The sequence below is a fragment of the Hyla sarda genome, chromosome 5 (assembly GCF_029499605.1).
Source record: "Hyla sarda isolate aHylSar1 chromosome 5, aHylSar1.hap1, whole genome shotgun sequence".
NCBI lineage: Eukaryota > Metazoa > Chordata > Amphibia > Anura > Hylidae > Hyla > Hyla sarda.
Genome location: NC_079193.1, coordinates 143901670 through 143913670, shown reverse-complemented (window position 1 = coordinate 143913670; position 12001 = coordinate 143901670). Strand labels below are relative to the sequence as shown.

General features: G+C 39.8%; 1 protein-coding gene and 1 long non-coding RNA gene across 4 annotated transcripts in view; one reads left to right on the top strand and one right to left on the bottom strand.

The window, feature by feature from the left end:
* LOC130273496 (uncharacterized) overlaps positions 1 to 6701 on the top strand; it is a 40008-nt gene extending 33307 nt beyond the window's left edge. The window contains exons 2-4 of the long non-coding RNA XR_008844007.1: positions 4063 to 4234; positions 6196 to 6292; positions 6567 to 6701. This is a non-coding gene — a long non-coding RNA (uncharacterized LOC130273496). The remainder of the gene's footprint in view (positions 1 to 4062; positions 4235 to 6195; positions 6293 to 6566) is intronic.
* BMPER (BMP binding endothelial regulator) overlaps positions 1879 to 12001 on the bottom strand; it is a 314190-nt gene continuing 304067 nt past the window's right edge. For all 3 annotated transcript variants that reach the window (XM_056520437.1, XM_056520438.1, XM_056520439.1), the window contains one exon: positions 1879 to 2526. In XM_056520437.1, coding sequence (XP_056376412.1) covers positions 2345 to 2526 — 182 coding nt within the window. In that variant the 3' untranslated portion in view covers positions 1879 to 2344. The remainder of the gene's footprint in view (positions 2527 to 12001) is intronic.

Sequence of the window (12001 nt, the reverse complement as noted above, 5' to 3'; positions counted from 1 at the left end):
AAGAAATGATGCAAGTTAACACAAAATTTTACCACTATGTTAAAGTAGAATATGTCACAAAAAAACAATCTCAGAATTAGAATGATAACTAAAAGCATTCCAGAGTTATTAATGTTTAAAGTGACAGTGGTCAGATGTTCAAAAAATGGCCGGGTCCTACAGTGAAAATTGGCTGGGTCCTTAAAGGGTTAATGAACTGTTCCAATATGCTCTTAAGTCATTCTTTTCCAACCTGGGAATTTTTATTAATAATAATAATAAATTCACCCTTTTTACTGTAGGTTTAGCTGTAGCAATTGGAACATATATAGTATAATAAAAAACAAAAAAGGGGCCAATAAGAGGGTTATAACTTAATTTTATGGACAATAAATAAATACAAGTGTGAGCAAGCTGTTTTAGTAATGATTTTAGTAGAACTCATTAGTAAAAAAAAAAAATAATATGGCTTGATACTACATAAGCTTAAAGGTGTACTCCACTGGAAAACATTTCTTTTTAAATCAACTGGTGGCAGAAAGTTATACAGATTTGTATATTACTTCTATTAAAAAAAATATTAATCCTTCCAGTACTTATCAGCTTCTAAATGCTCCACAGGAAGTTCTTTTCTTTTTGAATTTCCTTTCTGTCTGACACAGTGCTCTCTGTCCATTTTAGGAACTGTTCAGTACGGAGAGGTTTACTATGGGGATTTTATCCTACTCTGGACAGTTACTAAAATGGACAGAGGTGTCAGCAGAGAGCACTGTGGTCAGACAGAAAGGAAATTCAAAAAGAAAAGAACTTCCTGTGGAGCATATAGCAGCTAATAAGTACTGGAAGGATTAAGATTTTTTAATAGAAGTAATTTACAAAACTGCTTAACTTTCAGTTGATTTAAAAAGAAATGTTTTCCAGTGGAGTACCCCTTTAAGGCTGAAAACAGAAACTTTTTTTATATAAAAAAATAAAAACTCAGCCAAAGACTCAAATAGCATTTTATTAAGCTAAAAACGATGTGACCATATGCTAGCTGGTAGTCCATAAGGAAACATGAAATGGCATCCTAGCATGGAGTTTTTTATTACATAGGCAGAAAAAATGCCGTGTATGCATGTAGTTTGGCATTTTCTGTTGCTTTTTTTTATTGCCAATTCTTAAATAGAAATCCTTGAGTCACATGATGAAAGTATCACAGGGCTTGTAATGAGAAAAATGCAGGTGATAAAATGGCAAAAAACTAACAAAAATAGCCTAAATTTAAACATACTATTTAAAATAAAAAAAACACAAAAACTGCATCATGGAGGAGAAAAATTAGGGGGCTATTTTTCTTGTTAAATTTTTTTAAGGTAAAAAAAAAGCACCAAACAAAAGTTGTGTCTATTCGTAGCCTAAAGTGGCATTTTTTGGCTATTGTCTCCAATATTTTGTGGAATATCATTTAATTTCATAATTTTTTTCTTTAGCTTAGCCTTTTATTTTACTAGGTTAGCATTAGAGATGTCTAGCTCCCACTATCTTCCTCCCAATACCAGAATAACGTGTGTAACTTCCGAAATGTGACTTTTTACAGAGGATTGGGCAACCTAGCTATGAATGTGTATCTAGAACATATACAGATTCATATGTAGATAATTTTTCAAAGAAATTTAAGTAGTATCCTATGTAAATAAAATAATTAATAAATAAATATAACATGTATACATGTAATAAAAAACAATAAATATCTATAATTTTTTCATTACACATAAAATGAAAAATAAAAGGTACTCAGACTTATCAAGATCGGTCACCACAGCAGTTAGTTACAGATTATATACATATATATATATATATATATATATATATATATATATATATATATATATACACATATGTACAGGTTTTCAGCTAGTCTTTCACTTGAGATGTGCATGCTTCATGCTTCCAGTTTTAACTGTAAATTCAATCTGAATGTTGAAATAAATTCACTTTGGCAAAAGGTTCTGCAATAAAAAGTCTTCTTTAAAATGTAAAAGGAAGGCTAGGCAGTACAGCCATGATATTCAATTAGAAACATCTGTTTTATTTATACAATTGTTCAAATAGTTTAAAGGATAAAATCCTAAAAATAATACATAAACATTATAGCAAAAAATATACATATAATAAATTGATTTTCTTTGCTTATATAAATGATGAATAATTTTGTATTTATATATATATATATCATATTTATATTAGTCAGTTGCGTCCATGTGTGATCGTTTTAGCATGTAATTATTTTACAAGTTCCGTGTCCAAACACTTGAGTCCTTCATTGGCTGAGAGTTTTAAATGAAACCGTCAGCATTAAAAAGTTCTTGATGAAAGATGTGTGTCACCGCTGAGGACAGAATGCTGGCTTGATGCACTTTCCTCTGTGAAGTACTAAATTAGCTGGGCAGTGACAACCAGCCACACACGGCCTTGTGCACGGACCGATTTCATTCCAGTTTTCACAAGTCTTTAAGCATCCCGGACCACAGGTGTCATATACTGCTCCATGTTTACACTGGGTTGCTAGAAGAAAGCAAAAGACTACAGTTAACAGACATATAAAAAAAATCTAAAGTATCTTCTGATTTGTCACAGATACATCTGTAAACATCTCATTGATGATGTCTTTGTTCTCAGACCACAGTTGATTTTTAGCAATAATTTTTTTTCTCTGCAGTCCCTAATGGGATCTGGGTTGCAATTTGCATGTGACTTGACACAGACCCAATGTAAGTCATGTGACTGTGACCCATTTATTATGCCTTCTCTGCAATTCACCTATTTTTTTTTTCTACAGACAAATTAGAACTCTAGAATAGTTGCACAATAGCAAGTCATCAAAAAATCCCACATATTATGGTTGCTCATCCTGTCAGTGGCATGATGTTGCTGGACCAATGTTGATATGTACCCCAAGGGGAAGTGTTCTTTAGCACCTATTTCTTTATGACAGTATATGGTCTGAGATAACAGACTTTATCAATGTGGTTCAATAAATTCTTACTGGCCGACATTTACCATTGTCTTTAGACAGTTTTTTGTGTCTAGAAAAGGCTGCTCAGTGCCTGAGATCCAGGCATGAGCAGTCAAATGGCAGAATCATCAATCAATGGTTTCCAATGAGAAACCATTGATCAATGTAAAAGATCAATGTAAAAGTTTGAATCACCCCCCCCCCTTTTCCCACGGGAAAAAAAAAACTGAGTAAATAAAAATAAACATGTGGTATCGCCATGTGCGTAAATGTCCAAATTATAAAAATATATAATTAATTAAACCGCACGGTCAATGGCGTACATGCAAAAAAATTCCAAAGTTCAAAATAGCGTATTTTTGGTCACTTTTTATATAATGAAAAAATGAATAAAAAGTTATCAAAAAGTCCAATCAATACAAAAATGGTACCACTAAAAACTTCAGATCACGGTGCAACAAAATTAGCCCTCATACTGTCCGAAATGCAAAAAAATTAAAAAGTTATGGGGGTCAGAATATAACAATTTTAAACATATACCTTTTTCCTGCATGTAGTTATGATTTTTTCCAGAAGTACAACAAAATCGAACATACATAAGTAGGGTATAATTTTAATTGTATGGACCTACAGAATAAAGAGAAAGTGTCATTTTTACCGAAAAATGTACTGCGTAGAAACGGAAGCCCTCAAAAGTTACAAAATTGTGTTTTTTCTTCAATTTTGTTGCACAATGATTTTTTTTTTCATTCTGTCGTAGATTTTTGGGTAAAATGACTGATGTCACTGCAAAATAGAATTGGCTGCGCAAAAAATAAGCCATCATATGTATTTTTAGGTGCAAAATTGAAAGAGTTATGATTTTTTTAAAGGTAAGAAAAAATGAAAGTGCAAAAATGGAAAAAACCCTGGTCCTTAAGGGGTTAAAAAGAAAAAATGGCACAGAGACTTGGGAGATTATAGTAAAGGAAAAGTATACACATGGAATCAAAATACTAACCAAGGGGAAAATTCTGATTAAATTCCCAAACGTGGCAGGAATAAATCTGTTTCCAAGAATATTAATGTCAATTCTTCCTCCCTAGCACAAGATTTTTTAGGACAGGAGATGTCATCTACCCCTACAAGAAACCCACTAGGAGAGGTAGCAGAAAATGACACAGAACAAGGAAGAACAAGAACGAAGCAACAACGCAAGCAGTTATCTCCTCGTTCTCAGAACACCCAAAAGAGACTGCAAACATAAGTGAGACTATGGTAAATATATCCAAACATTGTCTAACTGAAACACAAATTATGTTGTTATCCAAGGGTTTATCATATTGTCCCAGTACAAACACAGATTGGTTCCAGTTAGAATGTGATCTGCAGAATTTTTTTTTAGAAATATCAAGTTAAAAATCTGGTTTAATACACATGAGTCTAGAACTGGGACACAATCAGCTAACAGTAAGAATGTAGAATTATGTCTTAGAGATTTTGACCTTTCCAATAGAAGTAACTTCAATCCTACAGTTGCTGCACATCCTTTCAATACTTATTTGTCCCTTGTTAAAAATGACATCAAGAAATTAAAAATTTCTTGCGGAGGATGAAAAAATAAAACATCCTAATTTAACTATTACTGAAAGAAAGGCTCTAGATGAGTTGATCCATGACCACGACCTCACCATGAAACCAGCCGACAAGGGTGGTGGGGTCGTGGTCATGGACACTGTGGATTATAAGTGTGAAGTACAGAAACAATTGATGAATTCTAACACCTACAAAAAACTTGACTGTGACCCAGTAAAAGACATCATGAGAAAACTTATGTCTATAATTGATGATGCATTTCTGAATGGCATTATTGATGCTGAAAGAATTTCTGATTGTTAGACACCCTAGAACACCTTTGCTATATGTATTGCCTAAGATACATAAATCTTTAACCAAGCCTCCGGGTAGACCGATAGTTTCGGGTCATAATGCCATTTTAAGTAATGCATCCAGCTTTCTAGGCCATGTATTGAAGCCATTTGTGTTTAATTCCAAATTTTATATACGGGATACTATTGATTTTTTGTTAAAGATTCATTACATACAGATTCCCAACAGTGTGCTTTTGATGTCCTTTGACATCACAAGCTTTTATACATCCATTGATCATATGAAGGGAATTTCAGCAGTACAGGAGGTTTTGTCCACATCTCCTTTCTCCATGGCAGCCCAAGACTTTATGTTACAGCTTTTATTTCTCATACTCAACAATTATTTTGGTCTTGATGATCAATATTATTTACAGTTAGTCGGGACCGCCATGGGGACGAATGTGGCACCCATGTATGCTAATTTATGTGTAAATTCCCTGGAGTATGGTGTTGTCTATGGATCCCACCACTTCAGACATTGTCTGGGGTGGTGGAGATTCATTGATGACGTCTTTCTCCTGTGGGATGGCACCTTGAACCAACTACATGAGTTTCATGATTTTTTTTTAACAAAATGGGCGACAACATCTCTTTTACTATGACTCAGTGGGACAAATGTGTCAGCTTCCTTGATGTTTTAATTTTCAAAGTAGGAAATAAATGACCCACTAGTCTATATATAAAGCCCACAGATAAAAACACATTGTTACATTTCAACAGCTGCCCCCCTAGAAAAACGGTGAGAGCATTGCCTTTTAGCCAAATCCTAAGGGCAAGGAGAGTGGTGGACAATGATGACACAGTGGATAGCATAGCCACAAATTTTATTGAATGTGGTTATCCATGTCAGATTGTAGGTGAGCACAAATCAGAAGTGATTTCTCTGGACAGAGAAACTTCTCTAAAACCAAAAGTGAGAAATAGACAAAACAGAATCCCCTTTGTATCTACGTACAGCCAACACAGTCAAATAATTGCCAGAATATTAAACAAATACTGGCATATTTTGAAAGAAAGTTTCCAAGACATCAGTGCATTTGCCTCTAATCCCCTCATGTCTTATAAAAGATCGAGTAATCTAACAGACAAGCTAGTAAAAACAGAAGTGTGGTTAGCGAAGAAAGTGGGACAGACTTTTCTGACCACAAAACCATTAGGATCCTTCACATGTGTGTGAACTGTCCCCAAATGTTAAAGTACTCATCATTTATACACCCTGACACCAAACGTACCTATACCATTTTCTAACCTGTGATTTTACGTAGGTTATCTATCTCTTGAAATGTCCATGTAAATATTTATATGTAGGCCAGACCACCTGGAGCTTGAAAACTAGGATGAATAACCATCGCTATAGTATCAGAAACAGATAATGAACTTACCTGTCTCCAAGCACTTTACAGAGGTAGGACACACAGAAAAGGACTTACAGTTTATGGTTGTTGATTTTGTACCTATTCCTAATGGGGGGGGAGGTGATAGATTAGCCACTCTACGCAAGAGAGAACTATGGTGGTTACACCGGTTAAACACACTGCGACCGAAGGGCCTTAATGCTGCACAGATGTCTTATGCCCCTCTGAGCCCCGAGTTGAATACTGACAACGCCGGACGTCTATGATAATATGATTGCATACTTATTTTATTTATATTAATTTTTTATTTCTTTATTTTTACAGGTTAAGAATTGAACAAGAATTATTATGATACTGTGAACTGAGAAGGAGGGCTATGACACCTGTTCCATCTCATGCCATTTTTGTTTTTATTGTTGGTAGCTATGTATTTTTTTCTTTTAATTTTTTGTTTATATTACACAATAAAAGCAATTCAATTCTTTATTTGGTGGTGATCGGTAGCAATGACATGGTGATGTTGGGAGGGTGTCATGATGATCGGATACTAGCTGAGAACCATGATGCTGCAATATATATATAAAAAAAAAATTTTATTTTGTTTTTATTATTTATTATTTTTAGTTTTTTTTTATTTAACATCAACTCATAGTGAATATATTTACCACCTATGTTCACTCATTCACAGTGTACAGAATGTAGTTGATTGAATTCACTCCAGCGATCGTGTCTGCTCTCCATTGTGTTGCCAGCAGCTCTGGTTAGCGTCCTGGTAACAATGGTGATCCACGTGACCGGAGTTGATCTGCTGACTTCGGTCAGCTGACTAGGTAACCATGTGACTGATGTGGGGAGCGCAGATGCAGTAGCTACGGACCCACGCTTACGGCGCATTTATGGATTCGTTTTTTTTTATATATATTATATATAATCAGTGTTTCCCAACCAGGGTGCCTCACCTCCAGCTGTTGTAAAACTGAAAGAGGCTGTCTGGGCATGCTGGGAGCCGTAATTTTGCCACAGCTAGAGGAACACTGGTTGGCAGTCAAATTGTAAAGGAGGACTGGCTTACCAGAGAGATGCTGCAGTAAGCTGGGCCCCAGAGCAAGTTGTAGGCTCCAAGGTTCCAGCCAGGTCTCAGGGGTAACGTGGCTGACTACAGCTCTGCTTCATAAGAGACACAAACACACAGCTCTGCTTTATAAGAGACACACACACTGCTCTGCTTTATAAGACACACACACACACACACACCTCTGCTTCATAAGAGACACACACTGCTCTGCTTTATAAGACACACACACAGAGCTCTGCTTCATAAGAGACACACACTGCTCTGCTTTATAAGACACACACACACACACCTCTGCTTCATAAGAGAAACACACTGCTCTGCTTTATAAGACACACACACACCTCTGCTTCATAAGAGACACACACTGCTCTGCTTTATAAGACACACACACAGAGCTCTGCTTCATAAGTGACACACACTGCTCTGCTTTATAAGACACACATACACCTCTGCTTCATAAGAGACACACACTGCTCTGCTTTATAAGACACACACACACCTCTGCTTCATAAGAGACACACACTGCTCTGCTTTATAAGACACACACACAGAGCTCTGCTTCATAAGAGACACACACTGCTCTGCTTTATAAGACACACACACACACACACACACCTCTGCTTCATAAGAGACACACACTGCTCTGCTTTATAAGACACACACAGAGCTCTGCTTCATAAGAGACACACACTGCTCTGATTTATAAGACACACACACAGAGCTCTGCTTCATAAGAGACACACACACACACAACTCTGCTTCATGACATAGACACACACACACACACACACCTCTGCTTCATAAGAGACACACACTGCTCTGCTTTATAAGACACACACACACACCTCTGCTTCATAAGAAACACACACTGCTCTGCTTTATAAGACACACACACACCTCTGCTTCATAAGAGACACACACTGCTCTGCTTTATAAGACACACACACAGAGCTCTGCTTCATAAGAGACACACACTGCTCTGCTTTATAAGACACACCCACACCTCTGCTTCATAAGAGACACACACTGCTCTGCTTTATAAGACACACACACAGAGCTCTGCTTCATAAGAGATACACACTGCTCTGCTTTATAAGACAAACACACACAGAGCTCTGCTTCATAAGAGACACACTGCTCTGCTTTATAAGACACACACACAGAGCTCTGCTTCATAAGAGACACACACTGCTCTGCTTTAAAAGACACACACACACCTCTGCTTCATAAGACACACACTGCTCTGCTTTATAAGACACACACACAGAGCTCTGCTTCATAAGAGACACACACACACACAACTCTGCTTCATGAGACAGACAGACACACACAGCCCTACTTCATAAGAGACACAAACACTAACACACACAGATCTGCTTCATAAGACAGACAGACACAAACACCTCTGCTTCATAAGAGACACAGATTGTCTTCATCACACATCAGGATCTCTTCTGCTTCCACTTCACTTGACCCTTTTTCCAAACCCAGCATCCTCCTCTGTCTCTCCTCTGCTCAGCTAAAGGTTTCTGCAGCCCACTCCCTCAGAGTTATCAGATCTTTCTTTTCTGCAGATGCTTCTAGGGGGCGTGGTTTACATGGACTCAGAGACAGAACTGCAAGCCAGGCCCCATAGACAGCATAAAAGTCACATGATCTCTGTCTCCAAGGGTGAGGGACAAGGGCAGTTAGGATAAGAAAGCCGAGACAGAGTGGACGCAGGATAGCCCATTTTGCTGCATTTCACCTGATTAGTGTTTTATAAAGCTCTGCAACTGCAGAGGAAGTTAAATAAATAATATTTAACTTAACTGGACTACCCATTTAATGTAAAAAAAAAAGAGTAAAAAAAGCTCTAAGAACAGTTAGGATCAGTGAAAGTTATATTGTATAACTATTCAACTGTGACCATTGGCTGTTGGAACCTGGCACTAGTTGTAAAACTGTTATATTACACAATCTGAAACCATTGGTACTATGATACAATTACGCAGAATGTTTCTTGACTTTTAACCCCTTAAGGACAATGGACGTCCTCCTACGCCCCCGTTTCCGAGTCCTTAAGGACCGAGGACGTAGGAGTACGTCCTGTCCATTCCCGGCCCCCCGCCGCTAGCCGGAGGGGAGCCGGTGCCCGATGCCTGCTGAAATCGTTCAGCAGGCATCGCGGCATATCGCCCAGGGGGGTCATTATGCCCCCCCATGTCGGCGATGGCTGCAGATCGCTGGACAATTCAGTCCAGCGATCTGCGGCGATTCCGGGTCAATCGGGTCTCCAGTGACCCGGTGACCCGGAATTACTGGCTGATCGGGGCCGGCAGAGACGGCCCCGAACAGCCAGAGCCTTCAGGGGTGAGGTGGCACTGGTGCCACCTCACGATCGCCCTGATTCGTCGGCCGGATTACCGGCCGACCTATCAGGGCGCCTGCTGCGGGTGTCACTCCCGCACCCGCTCCGCCCCTCTTCCGGAGGACGTGAGCGGGTGCGGGAAGACGACCCCGGGTTCTGGGGACCCCGATCCCCGGCGTTAATGTTGGGATCGGGGGCCCCAGGAGCGACGGCGGCGGCGGCGGCAGGACTGACCTGCAGTGTCGATCAAGCAGCAGCAGGAGGAGAGTGACAGCCTCCTGCTGTTGCTTAGCAACAGCTCCCAGCATGCAAAAAGGGCATGCTGGGAGCTGTAGTTATGCAACAGGAGGAGGCAGACCACCACAACTCCCAGCATTCCCTTATGGGCATGCTGGGACTTATGGTTTTGCAACAGCTGGAGGCACATTCTTTCTATGGAAAAGTGTACCTTCAGCTGTTGTGTAACTACAACTCCCAGCTTGCACAAACAGCTAAAGTGCATGCTGGGAGTTGTAGTGGTGCATCTGCTGGTTGCATAACTACAACTCCCAGCATGCCCGTTGGCTGTCGGTGACTGCTGAGAGTTGTAGTTTTGCAACAGCTGAAGGCACACTGAGTTAAGTAGCAAACCAGTGTGTCTCCAGCTGTTGCATAACTACAATCCCCAGCATCCCCAGCCAAAGTAGTATGCCTCCCGCTGTTGCATAACTACAACAGCCAGCATGCCCTTCCGCTGTCCGTACATGCTGGGGGTTGTAGCTTTTGCAACAGCTGAAGGCACACTGGTTGCAAAACACTGAGTTTGTTGCCAAACTCTGTGTTTCACAACCAGTGTGCCTCCAGCTGTTGCAAAACTACAACTCCCAGCATGCACTGATAGACCATACATGCTGGGAGTTGTAGTTTTGCAACAGCTGGATGTCCCCCCCCCCCCCAATGTGAATGTACAGGGTACACTCACATGGGCGGAGGATTACAGTAAGTATCCGGCTGCAAGTTTGAGCTGCGGCAAATTTTCTGCTGCAGCTCAAACTGCCAGCGAGAAACTACTGTGAACCCCCCGCCCGTGCGACTGTACCCTAAAAACACTACACTAACACAAAATAAAATAAAAAGTAAAAAACACTACATATACACATACCCCTACACAGCCCCCCTCCCCAATAAAAATGAAAAACGTCTGCTACGCCAATGTTTCCAAAACGGAGCCTCCAGCTGTTGCAAAACTAAAACTCCCAGCATGCACTTATAGACCCTACATGCTGGGAGTTGTAGTTTTGCAACAGCTGGATGTTCCCCCCCTCCCCCCCCCCAATGTGAACGTACAGGGTACACTCACATGGGCGGAGGATTACAGTAAGTATCCGGCTGCAAGTTTGAGCTGCGGCAAATTTTCTGCCGCAGCTCAAACTGCCAGCGAGAAACTACTGTGAACCCCCCGCCCGTGCGACTGTACCCTAAAAACACTACACTACACTAACACAAAATAAAGTAAAAAGTAAAAAACACTACATATACACATACCCCTACACAGCCCCCCTCCCCAATAAAAATGAAAAATGTCTGGTACACCACTGTTTCCAAAACGGAGCCTCCAGCTGTTGCAAAACAACTACTCCCAGTAGCCACTGACTGTCCAGGCATGCTGGGACTTTTACAACAGCTGGAGGCACCCTATTTGGGAATCACTGGCGTAGAATACCCCTATGTCCACCCCTATGCAAGTCCCTAATTTAGGCCTCAAATGCGTATGGCGCTCTCACTTTGGAGCCCTGTCGTATTTCAAGGCAACAGTTTAGGGCCACATATGGGGTATCGCCGTACTCGGGAGAAATTGTGTTACAAATTTTGGGGGGTATTTTCTGCTATTACCCTTTTTAAAAATGTAAAATTTTTGGGAAACCAAGCATTTTAGGTAAAAAAAATTTATTTTTTTTACATATGCAAAAGTTGTGAATCACCTGTGGGGTATTAAGGTTCACATTACCCCTTGTTACGTTCCCCGAGGGGTCTAGTTTCCAAAATGGTATGCCATGTGTTTTTTTTTTTGCGGTTCTGGCACCATAGGGGCTTCCTAAATGCGGCATGCCCCCAGAGCAAAATTTGCTTTCAAAAAGCCAAATGTGACTCCTTCTCTTCTGAGACCTGTAGTGCGCCAGCAGAGCACTTTTCACCCCCATATGGGGTGTTTTCTGAATCGGGAGAAATTGGGCTTCAAATTTTGGGGGATATTTTCTGCTATTATCCTTTTTAAAAATGTAAAATTTTTGGGAAACCAAGCATTTTAGGTAAAACATTTTTTTTTTTTTTTTTACATATGCAAAAGTCGTGAAT